General features: G+C 45.2%; 1 protein-coding gene across 7 annotated transcripts in view; it reads left to right on the forward strand.

Annotated features, from left to right (window-relative positions):
- Window positions 1-18,191, forward strand: part of FAT3 (FAT atypical cadherin 3) — a 573,356-nt gene that overhangs the window by 531,650 nt on the left and 23,515 nt on the right. For all 7 annotated transcript variants that reach the window (XM_039539405.1, XM_039539428.1, XM_039539433.1 and 4 more), the window contains one exon: window positions 6,676-7,144. In XM_039539405.1, the coding sequence (XP_039395339.1) occupies window positions 6,676-7,144 (469 nt within the window). The remainder of the gene's footprint in view (window positions 1-6,675; window positions 7,145-18,191) is intronic.

An 18,191-nucleotide genomic window follows, 5' to 3' on the forward strand; every position in this document is an offset into this window, starting at 1 on the left:
TACTTAGATTAGCAGCTTGCTGAGACCTCAGCTGCTGGCAGGAAGCTCCCTCTGTCCTGAGCCCTGTCATGTGTCCCCCCTGCTCTATAGAAGATGGGGTGAGCAGGGTGCAGGAGCAGGGGGGAGGGGGACACCCTGACATTAGCTCCCCTCTTCCTCCCCTCCCCCCCACACAGCAAGCAGGAGTCTCGGGGAACAGCTCCAAGGCAGAGGGCAGGAGCAGCACATGGCAGTGGGGGGAGGGACAGCTTCAATTGCTAGCCTGCTGGGCAGCTGCTGCACAGGGAACTTAGGGGAGGGGGGAGCTGATAGGGGGGCTGCCGGTCCACCCTGGTTCCAAGCCCCCACCAGCTAGCTGCAATGGGCTGCTCTTCCTGCAAGCAGTGGACAAAGCAGGCAGCTGCCAAACGACATTAGAAGGGAGCATTGCACAACTTTAAACGAGCATGTTCCCTAATTGATCAGCAACGTAACAACATTAACCGGGACAACTTTAAGTGAGGAGTTACTTTATATATTTATGTTATAGCCCATGCAGCTGTAAGGAGAGAGTCCGTAAGGTAAGATGTGTTCTGAGGTAGGAAGCACTTAGCTGTTCAGGAATTACCAGTTTAAAGAAACACTGGCTGCCCTGCAGTGAATCTATAGCATCATTCTTTAATTTGATCAGAGCAGATCTCCACTGAGGTGCCACGGACTGTACTACCACAGGATGGGGCAGTTTGCACCTCGCTGTATGAGCAAAAATAGCACCGGAGGCTCTGTTCTGAGCTGAAGTCCCAGACCAGCAAACCGTTAGCCATCCCGTTTAGGTCCAAAGGCGTAAAAGCTATTTGCATGGGAATCTGCAGAACCTGACTTGAGCATCAGCTTTTAATTCTATGCATCTGATGAAGTGAGCTGTAGCCCACGAAAGCTTATGCTCAAATAAATTTGTTAGTCTCTAAAGTGCCACAAGTGCTCCTGTTCTTTTTGCGGATACAGACTAACATGGCTGCTACTCTAAAACCAGCTTTTAATTCGATTTTCATAACATTTGCTAGCATTTACTGCCTTCAGACAAAATTTTAGCTTTGTTTCCCATATCTCTCAATGCACTACCAAAAATTAGATTGTAACTTGACAGCCTGCCCTAAGGAAGGGGCAACACCTTGCTGCACTACCCCAGAGGGAGACCAGAGGTGAATTGTGACTTAGTGAGCAACAATTTCTCCTTTACTCAGTGCCTGCTCTGGGAGAAGGAGTAACTTGCTTTGCCTGTTTTTGTGGAGCAGTTTATTCCTCCCTGTGTGTCTATCCAGCTTCTGTAGCCAGCAAGTAGGTTGGGTGGGGCCAGGCCTCCTCCTGCTCTCAGCCCCCCTCACTCTCTTACTCATAGCAAGTAGCTCCTGCTTTGCGTACTGCAGCTGAAGTCACAGTTTGAGCAGGACACCTTGCTTCCCTTGTAGACCGCATTAAGGGCTGTAACTGTCTGTGTGTTTGTCTTTCTTAAGTACTTATGGTCCCCATCCCTGTTGTTTCTGAGCAACTCACAATCTTTAATGTATTTAATGTTGGGCTATTATCCCCATTTCCCAGATGGAAAACTGAGGCACCAAGGTCACACAGGAAGTCTGTAGCAGAGCAGGGACATAACATAAGAACAATCATACAAGGTCAGACCAATGGTCCAGCTAGCCTAGTATCCTGTCTTCTGACAGTGGCCAATGCCAAGTGCCCCAGCAGGAATGAACAGAACAGGTCGTCATCAAGTGATCCATCCCTTGTCATCCATTACCAGCTTCTGGCAGCTAGAGATTTAGGACACCCAGAGCATGGGGTTGCATCCCTGATCATCTTGGCTAATAGCCATTGATGGACCTGTCCTCCATCAACGTATCTAATTCTTTTTTGAATCTAGTTGTACTTTTGGCCTTCACAACATCCTCTGACAGTGAGTTCCTAGTGATTGTGCATTGTGTGAAGTAGTTATTTCTTTTGTTTGTTTTAATTTCATTGGGTGACCCCTGGTTCTTGTGTTATGTGCAGGGATAAATAATACTTCCTTATTCTCTCTCTCCACACCATTCATGATTTTATAGACCTCTATCACATACCCCCTTAGTTGTCTCTTTTCCAAGCTGAAAAGTCCCATTCTTTTTAATCTCTCCTCATATAGAAGCTGTTCCCTATCCCTAATCCCCTCTTATGCCAGGACAGCTTACTTTGCTTAAAAGCCTTTGGTGAGGGACCTTGTCAAAGGTTTTGTGGAAGTCCAATTATATCCACTGGATCCCTCTTGTCCACAAGTTTTTTGACTCTCTCAAAGAATTCTAATAGATTTACCTTTACGAAAGATGTGTTGTCTCTTCCCCAACAAATCGTGTTCATCTGTGTGTCTGATAATTCTGTCCTTTCAAACAGTTTCTCTGGTACTGAAGTTATGCTATGGCCTCTACTTGCCAGGATCGACTCTGGAGTCTTGTTTAAAAATTGGCATCATTTTAGCTATCCTCCAGTCATCTGGTACAGAGGCTGATAGAAGTGACAGGTTACATGCCGCAGTCAGCAGTTCTGCAATATTATATCTGAATTCCTTCAGAACTCTTCGGTGAATACCATCTGGTCCTGGTGACTTATCACTGTTTAAGTTATCAGTTTGTTACCGGTGACATGAATGCAAGTCTCCCAAGTCCTAGGTTAGAGCCGTAACCCCTGGACGATCCTGGCTCTCTTGACTTTCATGTGTTTTTCATTTAATGAAATGGACATGAAATTTCAGAGCATACAGAGGAGCTGTAATATTTAATAAACATATGAATGGGGAAGATGAAACAGATGACAAAGAAAGGATAGAGAAGATAAAGCTACAAGAGAAGATATGTAAAGCATTTTTAAACTCAAGATCCTTTAAAACATTGTCTCCAAGATAAAAACTGTGTCATGTTTGTCCCAAGAGTGTGTGTACGGTGCTGTATTTAGATGGATAATTGGAAAAGCATGTTACGTGGATACCGGTAAAAGGCATGTCAATAATGGACCTGTCAGGGTATAATGAGCCTTATGGGAGTTGTATGCAGGAGAATAGACTCCATAGTAAGTGTAATAAAAGCCTTTAGGGAAAGAACTGTATTTACCGCTCCTGTAATGGCTACTTTTCAAAGCACCTCTTCTCTCCTCTCCTCTTCCCGGCCCTTGTATTTTGTATTTAGACCATGTCAGGCCAAACTTTCAAACCGCCTGTCTAAACTGCTCCTACAAAATTAGGGTGTTTATTTGTTGCATGGGCAAAAATAAACTGCCGCTTCTTAATTTAAAAACAACAACTGTAGTTTGTGGGGCCATCTTGATGATGAAAAGATTCCTCTTCAATTGATAGCTTAATAGGCCAGCTTTTAATTTAAAGTAGTTGTTGACGGCCAGTTTTTAAGCCCTCTGAGATAAGACTTTGAAATGGAAGGTGAATCCAGATTTACTTTTATACACCCCTCTCAGCCTTTTCCTTTATTGAGCTTTGGGAGTAGAAGGTAACAGTTTAGATTTCTAAACTCTATCAGTTAAGCTTGTTGTGTTAGAAACATTTCCAGTTTTCTTTAGTTCCATTTCCAATTTTCTTTAGTTCTTTAGTTCAGACTTTCAGTCCATGCCCTTGTCCCAGATATTTTTACCTAGATTTCCAAAGCCAGCAAAGTGGGAAAAAAATGAATGTCAGGGAGTGGGGAAATGTCTAGGAGTGTGTTAGCTTAAATATTTTATGGGACTTTTGTGCAAACTCAAGTGCAGATGAAAGTAAAAGACAGACAGACACATTTCAGTGAGTGTAAATGTTTAGTTATTTGTAGTCATTCTGCGGTTGGCTCCAGTCCCTGGGAGCTGCTCCGCTTCCATCTTCTCCTGTTACCTAGCAGTAGCTACTAGTAGAGGCAGGTAGGCTGGCACTTCTTTCTTGTTTCACCATGGTTTGAGACCCTGTAGAGCAGGCGACCTGGAGTCAGCGCTCTTGGTTTCTATACTCAATTCTGCCATGGTTTGCATTTTGACCTTTGGCATCCCAGTTAACTATTCTTCCTCAGTTTACCCAGGTGTAAAATAGATATAATGGGCCAGATATATGGACCAGATACAGCCTGGATAGATGCCAGCTTCCGCCAGTGTAAACTGACACAAAGAGTCATCTTAGCAGAATGTCTGCTGCATGGAATGCTGTGGAAGTATACAGTGTCTACACGTTACGTGGGGGTTAAACACTGGAACAGAGCTGTCCCAAAATGGAGCTGGTGAGGATAAATACTGCTTAGAGAATGTGATAAAGCATGTTGAGTCACAGTGCAGAGGCTGTTCAAAATAAAACTGCAATGCATACAGTAAGGACCTGCAGAAACCACCAAAGTTATTTTCACCAGTAACCTAATCGAGATCTGAACACTGGTCTCTCGGGCTAAAAGAGTAAGTGCACCATCCTCATTCTGCCAACTGTACGTTTCATCCCTGATGCTACATCAGTTAAGGCCTGAAGGCTGTTTTCCTTTCATTGTGCTACACTAGAGCTGAAAGCTGAGACATCTCTATTACAGGTGCCCACTTTGTATGACTTTTAAGGGACGAAGTAGTAATGGCAGCAGTTATATCAGAGGCTGGGTTGTCACTTGTATCACCATGCTCCAGATGAGATGGTAGCGTGTCCTCACAGCAAAAAGATTGTGCCTCTGAAGGACAACATTTAGTAAGAAAGAAAAGTAAAACAATTACAAAGCTTTTAAAAGTGTGTGGATCCAATGAATGTGTTAGCACATCAAGGGAAATGTTTCCCAAATCTGTCAGGCATTTTAAAGTTCCTCATGATCCTCTGGTGACACTCAGAACCTTTGGATAAACAGCTAATCAGGGAAGCCAGTCTTTGTGCTCTGGATTTGGGGGACCAAGAACTTCACCTTCCCCACAATGCTGGCAAGCTTCAACTTCAGGGAAACTCAAGCATAGGTTTCCACTTGTCAATATTTATGTACATGCACTGCCCCCCCCCCCACAATTTTCAATGGATTGTATGTTCACAACCTCTCCTATGTAGGGAAGTGCAAACTCTGATTTACAGATGGAGAACTGAGGCATAGGGTGGATCAAGTGACTTCCCCAATAGCACACAAGGAGTCTGAGGCAGGAATTAAACGCAGGTCTCTTGAGTTCTAGTCCAGTCTCCTCTCTACACTAGACTCTCTTTCCTAACCAGCACCTCCATTCCTCTGCCACCAGCCCGACAAGAAGCAAGAGGAACAGTAATAAATAATAACCACCACCATCAATAAATCCCCAGCTGCCTCTAGGGGAAGAGGGAGGAAACTAGGCTCAGGTGTGACCTTTACATTGTGGTAGTGATGATGTTTAAATTAAAGGCTCAGACACCACACTGATGAGCTCAGTACAAATATGAGGGAAGTTAAGAAAGTAGAAGCTCTCGGGCAGTTCTCTCATTTTCTGAGTGGAAGCTGGAGTGCAGTGAAGTAAACTCTACAGGTCATAACTGACCCTTGGTTAATCAGGATTCCACTGCTTGTTGATAGAGGGGAGTGAACTTGTGACATGAGGAAAAACAACAAAAATACTGCTCCTCCGTGAAAGCTACAGGGATGCAGAATCCTGCCGCCTGGCTAATGTAAACGCCATTAAACCTATTTGTTTGTATTAGCACCTAGCATCCCCTGCTGAGATTGGAGCTCCATTGTCCTAAGCACAGGCAATGTACAGTGCAAGACAGTCCTTGCCCCAAAAGCTTCCAGTCTAAATAGACAAGAGATTCACATAATGAGAGCAGGGCCGGTGCAAGGATGTTTCAGGCCCTAGGCGAAACTTCCACCTTGCGCCTCCCCCCTCTCCCCCCGCACTCCCGCCCTGAGGCGTCCCCCCTGCGGCAGCTCCGCCCTGAGGCGTCCCCCCCCCCCGCGGCAGCTCCCCCCCTCTGCCCTGAGACACCCCTCTTGCGGCAGCTCCCCACTCTCCACCCTGAGGCACCCCCCCACCCCAGCTCACGCCTGCTCTGCGCACGAGCACCCCGAGCACACCGTCGCTGCTTCACTTCTCCCGCCTCCCAGGCTTGAGGCGCCTAAGCTGATTGGCACCGCAAGCCTGGGAGGCGGGAGAAGTGAAGCAGCCACGGCGTGCTCGAGGAGGAGGCGGAGCAGGGGTGAGCTGGGGCGGGGAGTTCCCCTGCGTGCCGCCCCCCCCCCCTTACTTGCTGCAGGCGGCCCTCCCCGCGCTCCCCTGCCCCAGCTCCCTCTGCCTAAATGTCAGCAGCGACCGGGGCGGCCAAAGATCTGGCCGCTGCAGTCGCTGCCGAAGAAAATGGCGCCCCCCAAATTTCAGCACCCTAGGCGACCGCCTAGGTCGCCTAAATGGTTGCACCGGCCCTAGATGGGAGAGGAAACAGGCACAGAAAGATGAAGTGACTTGCCCAAAGTCACATGAGAGAGCTGGGAATAGATGCCAGGTGTCCCAGCGTAGTGCCTTATCCCTTGGATTACACCATCACGCGCTCTCTCTTATTTATACTGCTACCGCTGTGTCTGTGTGTTGTTGTGAATGGTTGCTACAATATACCATAGTATTCGTGTAAAGTATCAGACCAGTTTTAAGGACACACAGTAAAGAAGTGTTGTAAAACCAGTATTTTAAGCAGTTTGGTTTTTGCTTTTACCCTCACAGATCATGGATGGCAAATTGTGGTTCCAGTTGGACTGTGGAAGTGGCCCGGGAATCCTGGGAATTTCTGGCAGGACTGTTAATGATGGGAACTGGCACTCGGTCTTCCTGGAGCTCAATCGGAATTTCACAAGTTTGTCACTTGATGACAGTTATGTGGAGCGGCGCAAAGCCCCCCTCTACTTCCAGACTCTGAGTACAGATAGTTCTGTCTACTTCGGAGCCCTGGTGCAAGTGGATAATGTCCGGAGCCTGACTGACAAGAGGACAACCCAGGTCTTGAGTGGTTTTCAGGGCTGCCTGGATTCTGTTATCCTGAATAACAATGAACTGCCGCTCCAAAACAAGCGCAGCAGCTTTGCAGAAGTGGTTGGCCTGACTGAATTAAAGCTTGGCTGCGTTCTGTACCCTGATGCATGTGAGAGGAATCCTTGCCAGAACGGAGGGAGCTGTACTAGTTTGCCATCTGGTGGTAAATGCCTTTAATTACATTTTACTTTTTTTTTTTGCGGGGGAGGCAATGTCTGTGTGTCTCATTCAATCTATTGCAGTGCTGTAGGTGTGTTGGTCCCAGGATCCCAGGATATTGAGAGACAAGGTGGGTGAGGTAATATCTTTATTAGGTCAACTTCTGTTGGTGAGAGAGACAAGCTGTCATGCTGCACAGAGCTGAAGAAGAGCTCGAAAGCTTGTGTCTTTCACCAACAGAAATTGGACCCATAAAAGATTTTACCTTATCCACCTTGTCTCTCATTCAGTCTATGTCACAAGTCTTTCAATGCAGAAACACATTGGGAAAGTCTCATAAACTCTATAAAAGCTTTTTAGGTTTGGCAAAGTTTATAAAAGCTGCCAGCTTCATAAACAACAACTAAATGGCACTCACCCATTCTCACTGTATTAGTATTCAAGGAGGAGACTGTCTTTTACTAGGTGTTACTATAATCCTATTTATATAGACACCAATAGCATAACAATTACTGAGGTGCTCAGCTGAGGCTTTCAAAATCTATTTACAGCAACAGAGGTTGCAAACAAAAATGGTGGTACCTAATATCCATCACAGATTGAACAATACAGTTGTACTTCTCTATATAAGCTGGTACAGATTGTTACTTAGACTTACACAACACCGTCATCCATTTTTGAGTACATATCTATATATTAAATTGTGAGTCTATAGTGTTATAAAACTGCAGACAAAGCCCATGTGCATTAGAGTCCCGGGGGAACTGAACTCTTCTGGGTCTTGGTAACGGGGCAAAGCCATTACGTCATTGTTTTGACTCACACCTGTATTGGAGGTGACTGTTCCTGTCTTGACAGCTTGAGAGAAGTGGGTTTCGTAGCAAATTCCCAACGAGCAGGTGCCCAAATCATAAAAAACACTGGTATCATTGGGCTGTCCTGTCAGTGAGAGTGTTGAATGGGTGTGGAGACAAATTTACCTCCTCGTTGCTAAGGCTGGGCCCTCCCGGTCAGAGTTTGCAGCGCATAAATGAGGAAGCTTTTTTTCTGCCATGCACAATTCAGTGCTTTGCTGAGAAAAAAAGAATAAGATAAGATACTCAAGCTCGACGTGAATATAGCTGAATAACGAGTATTATATATCTATCTTCGATTCCCTCACGCCGTGGGATCTCGATGTCGGGGCTCTCCTCGCCGATGCGCTGCCATTCGGGCGGTGGAGTTGGAGTTCGAAGAGAAACGTTAGGGGATCGATATATATATATAGCGATGAGGCGAGATATATATATCATGAAAAAAAATCGACGCTACCCCTCACGGCGGGTAGTGTAGACGTAGCCTTTGTTTTCCGTATCTGTCGGGTTGGCACCTCTATGCATGCATCTCCTGTGGCCCTACAAAGTCCCAGGACCTATTCATCAGCCGCCTCCTGGCACTAGTTCTCAGAGATTGTGGGCCCTTTTTCCAGTCCTTCATACGTTCACAGGTCTAGGTAGGGTTCCTCTATGCAGCATCCACTGACTCCTTGGACTCCTCCTTGGAAATGTGGGTGTTGCCTGGGGTTCTCTGCTTGGCGGCCCCTTCTGGAGCCCTGGTTTTGACTCTGTGACCTGCACTTCTGTCCCTGCTTTCTTCATTTTTTTGTCCCCTGTAATCTATTGATTTCAGGGCTCAGTGGCCCCTCTCTCACCTGAAGGAGTAGAGCCTTTCCTTGGCTTTGTGGGCTCTGATTCCAGTTATTAAGCAGTCTGGCACCTTTTCCAAGCACCTGTTAGTAATAATGTTACTTAGCATCTATTTATTGTTTCTCAGTACCAGCCCTGCACAGACATTAAATAGTTCAACTGGAGTGAAATTCACTTTTAGAAATGGAAGAAAATCTGCAGGAACCTTGCACACTCTGGAGTCCTTCCCTCTGTAAAAGCAAGCTTATTCTTCAGCAGGGCTGCCCAGAGGGCGGGACAAGTGGGGCATTTGCCCCAGGCCCCCAGGGGCTTCTTCCGCTCCGGGTCTCGGCCCTGTTCTTCAACAGTATTGCAAGAAAACACAGAAGCTGGATTTTCGCTTTCACGTGGAGGAGGTTATAGGCACTTTCCCTAGTGCTCTTGTGCAGAAGGCAGCCATAACTGGTCTGTCTGTGCTCCCTGAGCATATGGGAGGGGCTCGCTGAATGGCCTCCAGCCGTCTTTGCTCGTACAAGGTACCTTCTTCACAGCTCCGCTAGTGGGAGGTTTAATTTGGCCCACAGAACCCTGCTGCCATCCCAGTATTTACCTCAGTGCTTCCTACTTTGCTTTGAATGGAACACACAGACAGGGATTCAATTGGTGTATGACCCAACCCATTCCCAGTCTTTGTTTAACCCACAGTTAATAGTATCCCAGTGTGAAAACCAAGGGAGGGAGAAACTGTTCTGTAATTGGCAAGCCATTTCACAGTCTTTGTTTAGTCTAAACTGAAATGGCTTGTTTCTCTTTTGGTTTTTTCTCTCTCTCAGCTGAACAGCTGGCTGGCCCCCTCCTGATCCTCCTGATTGATCTCTAGCTTGCTTCTCTTTTCTTGCTTGCTATACACACCTGCCCCCCCCCTGAAACTGCTCTGCTATCCAAGAAGTGGGTATTCACCACGAAAGCTCATGCTGCAAACATCTGTTAGTCTATAAAGGTGCCAGATTTCTTTGCTGCTTCTACAGAACCAGACTAACACGGCTACCCCTCTGATCTTTGGAGACTGTTTTTTTTTTTTGTTGCAAAATTGCCACCTTCAAGAAAGTCTGTCAGTCCGTGGCCAATATACATGGCAGAGGGGCATTGCTGGCATATGATGGCATATATTGATGCATTCTATGATGCAAAGAAGTGAGCTGTAGCTCACGAAAGCTCATGCTTAAATAAATTTGTTAGTCTTTAAGGTGCCACAAGTACTCCTGTTCTTTTTGCGGATACAGACTAACACGGCTGCTACTCTGAAACCTACTTGGCTTTGGTTCACAACAAGTAAGATCAAGGATGAGTCAGGGAAGCTGTAGACGTATGGTCAATGGAAGAAAGCGCAGAGATAGTTAAAAGAAATGAACCCACAGCACGTGCATTAACAAAGAATCTCAGTATTAACACCAAGCATGGCAATGGGATTTTGATGTGCAGCACGAAGACAAATGTTGCAGCTCCTGTGTTTGTGTGAGGTCTTTACCTGCGAATGTAAGGAAAGAAAATAAGCAGCGTGCAATAAAGGGGGAAAGGAAATAATTCTGAGTGAAAAAGAGGCAGCAGCTTTTGAGAAACTGCTAAACAAGATTATTGAAATCCTGGGAAGTAAAGATGAAACGTTAACTCAGATTCCATATATAATATATTAGGTCAAGTATTCACCAAGTTAGCAAGATGGGGAGAGTAGGAACTGCGTCTTTTATTGATTTAACTTGAATCTATTTATTTTATTGTCTAGCAACTGCATGGTGAGTATATTGAGACCTTTCTAACAAATCACTTCATGGTAATTCTTTTTCCCAACACCATATGTATTGCCAATTTACAGGAGGGCAGTGGGGCGGATGCATGCAGCTCCAAATGTTGAGTCCATTTTATTATTAGAATAACATAAATGGTTCAAGGCAAGATAATTTACTTCTGGAATCCAGGCACTGAAGTTATTTAGACTTGCATGCGTTATTGCCTCAATGAGGAGGAAAGTGCCCAGAGGGGATATTTCAGCTGTCTCTAGTTAAGAAATCTGTTTGCTCTTTTTACTGTTTCAGCAATATATGTAAATAAAGGATTGTTATAGTTCCATAATTTCAAAGCAGTGGGCCCTAACTATACATGAGTGGCTCTATAAACCAGCCCGCTATGACAAGTCATGGCCATTTTTTCCACCAGGCAAAACAATCCTGTTAGTGTGAGCCATCCTCAGTATATAAAAAGAGCATATAATTAAATTGGGTTGAAAGGAGATCCCTGCACCATGTCAAATGCTAGTTATATAACCACAAATTGTAGCATGCTTTTAAGGATGGCAGAACATTGCGCTTGCTGGCACAGATGGTAGCACCCACAGTGGATTTAAAATAAAATATACAAAGCTTCATTTTTATCTTAGGAAAGGAGATGGCAGCTTTTCTTTGGGGGGGAAGTGCACACACATATATTTTGCTACCAAAGGGGCCCGATCCTGGTCCAGTTAAGTCCAAGGACTATCGAGATAACACAGCAGCACCTACAGCCCAGTGCTTTACATAGCACCTTACTTCACAGGGTCATTGAAGTCACAGGAGCAAGGTGCTACTAACTATGAAAAAGGGTGTTGGAATCTGTCCCAAAGTGAGCAGTGTTCAACATAAAAGCAGAATTTAGTTCGATAAATTTTGAATTTGAATTTTCCAGAATAGTCTGCATACAATTGTAAGTTCCCTTTTCCTATAATAATCCTACTATGGTTTACCGTGAAATTAAGAGAAAACAAAGAGAGCTCAGAGTTATAGCTACAACCAAACACTGTGACGTCAAAGAGTCATTGGCAATGTACCAGGAACTATGCCTAATTTACATATACTTTGCATAAATTATGTAAAATAAATGCAGACATCCATAATGCCATCCCTGAGGTGATACCTTCCTTCCTGAATACAAATGGCTGGTTGTTTCTATACATCAGAAATAAAACCTACATTTGATCAACTTTGGTTTCCTCTTGCCATTACAGCTTTAGAGGCATTTTAGGACTAGCTACAATGAATCTCAGGCCATTCTTTGGGCACTCCTAGAGAGAGACAGATGACATGTCTGAAGGGAAAAAAAGACTACTCCCAACAGATCAAAGTTTATTGCTAAGACATATAGAGGGGCTGAGACCAGAGGCCTTCTGCAAGGGGTTCTCCAAAGTTAAAGTACTGTGGACCCTAAAGGTAGAACTGTACAATGTGAGCAGCTCAGAAGCTGAAGACCACATGCTGTTCATGTAGGGCACTTCCACCAATACGGAGAACTGCTTCTGATTGACCTGTGTGGGCATTCTGCTTGTGAATGGAGGATAACCAGATGGTCTGTAGGATGATGCCAACTGGGAAAGGGCTAGATGTGCAAAAGAATCTAGAACCTGAACATCAAGTCCTTGACATAAGGTGCCAGGAGCCAAAGCAATGGCTCACACAGAAGTATGATCAGCTAAATGGATCATGGCAAGGAAGAAGGATGGTTTATGGGTAAAGTGCTGAACTGGGACTCGGGAGACCTAGGTTAAATTCCTGGCTTTGCCACAGACTTGATGCCTGCCCTCTCAGCAAGCCATGTAGGGAATATCTGCACTACAGTTGGGAGTGTGCCTCCCAGCCCGGGTAGACAGACACACATTAGCTTTGCTCAAGCAAGCATGGGGAAAGTAGCAGAATGGACACTGTGGCACGGGTAGGGTAGCTACCTGAATACAGACTTAGGGGGTGTGGGTAGGCTTGTACTGGGATGGTTAGCCTATGCCGCCTACCATGCTGCAGTGTCCACACTGCTATTTTTAGTGCACTATCTTGAGCAAAGCTAGCGTGTGCTAGGCTGGGAAGCTCACTCCCAGCTCCAGTGTAGACATACTCTTAATTTCCCAAAACCTCAGTTTCCCAACTGTTTAAATAAGTGTGAGTAATAACACTTCCCAGGGACATTGTGAGGGCAAATTCCATTAATGTTTCAGAGAGAATGTGGTGATGCTGGCTTATACTCCAAAAAACCATATCAAAAGAACACTATGAAGGTTGCAAAGCCAAGCACTCAAAAAGATTGCCCGTGCAGCCTCAATTTGGTCCCCTTGTGTGTGTGCATTATAGTAAGTCTTTAAATGTGTGATCACATACTATATTTTCCGCAGGACTCCTGCCTCATTCAGTGCACACTTAATTAACATCTATTCATTATTTTGTTTTCTCTTTGTTCAGTGTGGCTGCATGCCTTATTTATTGTACACTATTTGTTCAAGTCCTGTTCTAAATACAGAATTACTAATTTCCTCATTGGTTTTCTATGGCATACATCACGTTTAGCAGACAAAGGTAAATGAAGATCCAGTGCCTGGAAGTCAAGGCAAGACAAATTCAGATTCGAAATAAAATGTTAATTTTTAACAATGAGGGTAACTAATCATTGGCACAACTTAACAAGGATCGTGGTAGATTCTCCATCACTGGCAATTTTTAAATCAATATTGTATGTTTTTCTAGTTCAGACAGGAATTAATTCAAGGAAGTTTTCTGGCCTGTGTTATACAGGAGGTCAGACCAGATGATCCAGAGGTCCCTTCTGGCCTTATCTATGAATCTATAGTAGCTGTGTTCTCTACAAACATTAATTTATTTTCACAAAACCCCCCGAGAGGTGAAGAAGTGGGATTGTCCCCATTTTACAAATGGGGAAGTGAGGCACAGAGAGATTAAGGTCAAAAGTTTCCACTAATTCTGAGTGCCCGATTTGAAGCACCCAGGACATGATTTGTCAAAGCACTTAGCATTGTATATCACTTTTTATGTTCAAAGCACAGCTGCCATACAGCTCTACATTTCCACAGTTTAGACCCTAGGGTCTCAAGTCAGGCACCCAGAAAATGAGGATTACACATTAAAAGGACTACCTCTGAAAAGTTTCTTTAAGTGCTTTGCTTAAAATTGCACAGGAACTCTGTGGCAAAGGCAATCCAGTTCTCCCGGGCATCATTCAGCTGCCCAAACCATGAAAACTGCCTTTCTCTTCCTGCAGTCTCCTGCCTCATGACTACACATTACTTCCAACTCCTGCATCAAAAAAGGCAGGGATCCTGCACACGACAGTCTTCTCTACTACACAATTCTGATTCATTCCCGGAGCAGGGGCATCCTGGGTACTGAATGAAGCAGGGATCCTGTGGGGAAAAATTCATCTAATTAAAGATTCTGTCATAAAACATATGAGCAAGAAGGCTGGATTAAAAGGAAAGCTTCATTCTGGCATTTCCTAACGTTTGAGTGCTTGACTTTGCAACCTTAATGTTCTTTTAAGAGAGGATTGGGGAGGGGGAGTGTGATTTCCTAGAATTTTTTTTTTTAAAGCCAGATTCTCATCAGCAGGCTTGGAACCCTTAGAGCTATCACACAAACCTCTGCCACGTGAGCTAATAAAGCAGCTGATGGTGGATGACAACCTACCACTGCTGTGTGGACTGGCAGTAGAGGAGGGTGGGAGACTTTTCCAGTGGGTTTCACAGCTGTTTTCTGACAGCGGAGATGCAGTGAGACTCAGGACTCTTTGGTTCCTGTCCGCGATCTGGAGGGGAGTGTTGTCTTGTTGACACAGACTCTTCTACCCGTTTCCCCCAAGCTTGAACCCGTCTGTCCCATCCCCTCCAACCTGTCCCTGACCTAGTCCTGATTCTTCCCCAGTTTCCCTCCGCATCCTGTCCCAGTTCCCCACTCCCAACTCCTCATCCAGAATGTCTCTCCCCTCCCCCGCAAGTGTATCTCAGTTCCAGTCTCTCTGAGCTACGCCCCAACCTCCTTTTCTAGCTCCTTGCCTCAGTGTCCCCCTCTCTGCCTCCTTGTCCCAGTCTCTTCGCCCAGCCAGTCCCAGTTTTCCCACTGTAGCTCCTTGTCAGATCTGTCTCCATTCCCCCCACTGGTTCCTAGTTCCAGTCTCCTTGTCCAGCCAGACTCAGTTTCTTCTCCCCGCTCCCCAGCTGCTCGTTCAATCTCAGCATTCCCCTTCCTGGGAAACTGACTCCCAGTTCTCCCATCGCCCCCTTTCCCTCACCAGTTCCCGGGCTCCCCGCCTCCCAACTCCTAGTCTCCTTTCTCAGCCAGTCCCAGATTCCCCTTTCATCCGGTTCCCAATTGCAGCCTCTCCAGCCAACCAATCCCAGCCTCTCCCCTGACCTATCAGTCCCAGTCCCAGATGGATGCACTGTGTCAGCTGAATGTTTCCCCAAACAATCAGCCCAAGGCATGGAAAATTTCAGCCCAAACAGTTGGAGATTGATAAAAAAAAATATAAGCCACTGAAAACAGGGTCTTAAAATGGGAAGTGTTGGGCAATATTAATAAGCAATGCTATCAGAACCACCTATAATAAATGGCAGTGTAGCTGCTCCTGTAACAAGATGAACAAAGGCAGGCAAACAGCAGTGGCATACACAGCATTACTGTAACCAAATGTACTAATAGTACAAGCATGAATATTGGACCAAGTTTTGCATCAGTCACAGAAACAAACCTTAGATTAGTTAGGGTCTTGTAATTAGAAGTACAGTTACTTCATTTTAATTTGATCAGTGCTGTACATCTGGCCTTGATTGAATTGTCTGAACAGGCAGTTTTACCCAAGTCTGAGTGAAAAAAAAATTCATGTTGGGTTGAGTCTCAGGAGTTGGTTTGAACCAGTATGTGGTGAGATTATGTACCTGCAGCCCTCTTTCAGCCCTTCAGTTTCTGCAGAATTCAAACTTTCAATTAAAGGGTAAAAAAAATCGCACCCTTACCGCTTTAAAAAAAAATCTTTCGAACGTGAGCTGACAGAAGCTGTCTTACCATCTGTCCGGATAGACACTAGCTCCCAGAAAGATGCAGCTGCCCCATTATTAACTAGTGAGGCACTAACTCTGAATCCTAATGACAACATCATAAAGGTCAACGTTAGCTATTTTAGTATGTATCATTTTAACAGCGGCATCTAGCTTCCCTGGGATTATGGGCGAAGTACGAGTAGAGAACAACACTCCTTCCCTCCTCCTCCTCATTCTACGAGCTCTTGCTTTTTACATAAATACCATTTAAATCCCAAGTGGGGGAAAAAAACACTTTGTAGCATTTATATGGTTCTTCTAAATTTTGATGCATTTTACAGATCTTAACATGGGAAGTAGGTATTGCTCAGAACACCCATGAGAGTTAGGCAAAGAACAAAAGGCTGCTTTAATCGTATGGTCATTAGCTGACTGGCTCTCTCTTTCTTTCTTTCTCCTTCAGAGAGATGCAAACGAAACACCGTGATTTACAAAAGCAATCTTAATATCACATCTCCATTTAATGTTGATGTTTAAAAGACTTTAAGATTTTAACAAAAAATGTAAAGAGTTGGAGTGTTTTATTATTTGTATAACTTTAAACGACTGCTAATCAGCTCTTCCAGATTTCTTGATTGAATTTTATGGTTTCAAATTAGGTAAAAGATTCTGACTATAAATTCACAGAAACAATTTGGTTCCAAGAGTCTTGAGTTAAAGACATAGAGATTCATTGTAATTACAATTTGAATGGTAAGGGAGTCACTGTCTGTGTGAAAAAGCTAAAACAAACTGGAAGTGGCAGGAATATGCTTGGATGAAAAATACTCTGGTCCCCAAACCAACCAGATGTCTACAGAATCGTATCAAAATGCAAAACAGGGAACTCCCCTTTTGCTCCAATGCTTCATACCAGTCAGCTTCCTGTATAACTGATTTGAGGCAAGCAGGGCCGGCTCCAGACCCCAGCGCGCCAAGCGTGCGCTTGGGGCAGCGTCCCACGGGAGGGCGGCAGGTGGCTCCAGTGGACCTCCCGCAGGCATGCCTGCGGAGGGTCTGCTGGTCCCGCGTGCCTGCGGGAGGTCCACCGGAGCCGCGGGACCCGCGACCGCCAGAGCGCCCCCCTGTGGCGTGCCGCCCTGCTTGGGGCGCCGCAAATCCTAGAGCCGCCCCTGGAGGCAAGACCTGTTTCTATAGGTTCAACTCTGAATTGGTGAGGTAAAACTGCACAGCATGGAAACAACATGCCTGAAACTGATGTAAAAGCAAAGCATGTCACAAAAGAAGGCCAGGTAATCGATGGAAACAGGAGCCATATGCATGTTAAAAAGAATTGGCAGCTGTTCGGAACATCCTCTTTAATAAAGTCAGTCGAGTGAACCTAAGGATAGGCAGCAGCTCAGCGGTTCAGGCTGGAGATTCTACCAACAACAGACACACTCTCTGCATGACAGCTGCATAGAGTCATCCCATCTGCTACAATGGCACAGTGCCTCCTTGCTTACAACTTCTTTAGCTCTACGGGAGCCAAGCAAACATATGTGTATAGATGAGAAGCCTGCGTAGTACTGCAAGTGTCATTGCTTGCTGGAGGCTCCTCTTCTGGGACCACACGGAAGCTCTGCTTGAGTGTCCTGGTGCCTCTTGACACTTTATATCACCAAAATGGGAGAGGTGAGCAGTGGAGGCAAGGAAGATGCTGAAGTCAAAGTGTTGAGGCTTGAGGAGAGGCAAGCTGGTAGAGTGGTGGTAAAAGCCTTATTAAAAGCTGAAGGATCAGCTCCTCAGCTGGTGTCTATGGGCACTGCTCCTATTCACACCAGCTGAAGACCAGGCCTGAGGTTTGCAGGGTGGTCTTCTGGCAGACAAGTGCTACACTGAATATGCACACCTTTAAAAATGTCAGGAAGACAAAGTACACTTGATGGTGTTAATTATTATAAACAATAACACAAATACTAACATGTTTTTATCTGTCATCTTCCGCTGCTCCGTTTTGAAACATCATCAGTTCAGCAGTGACTCATACCACACTGAAGTATATAGACCAGTATTTTCAAACACGGGTACATAAAGTTAAGCATTTAAATCCATATTTAGGCACCGGAGTACATGGCCTGACTTGAAGAGGTGCTGAACATCCACAGCCCCCCCCAACTGGCTTCAATAGCAGCAGGATCAAGCCCTAGACTATTTGAAATGTGCTCTTTTTCGTGGTTGAGGTCATTCGTGTTTCCTTTAACTTTGCCTACCTTTGTTAGGGAAGCAGATTTGTGTTTTTCTTCTCATAGTGCCAGTGGGATAATAGCTAACTTTATCATATGGTGTGTCCCATGGAATGTAATATGTATCATACCTCGTCCCTGGGGGCCTAAATCTGAACCCCACCTCAGAAACAGTAGTCAAAGGGATTTGCTTCAAGGTCAAACCTTGTCACAGGGTGAGTTATGGAATCCTCCGTCCTGACCTGCAGTCGCTGACATGCAACAAGAACACAGGCACTTCTGAAGGGATAGGAAGGAGTAAAGGAAATGGCGAGTCTT

Source organism: Mauremys reevesii, linkage group 1 (assembly GCF_016161935.1).
Source record: "Mauremys reevesii isolate NIE-2019 linkage group 1, ASM1616193v1, whole genome shotgun sequence".
Taxonomy (NCBI): Eukaryota; Metazoa; Chordata; order Testudines; family Geoemydidae; genus Mauremys; species Mauremys reevesii.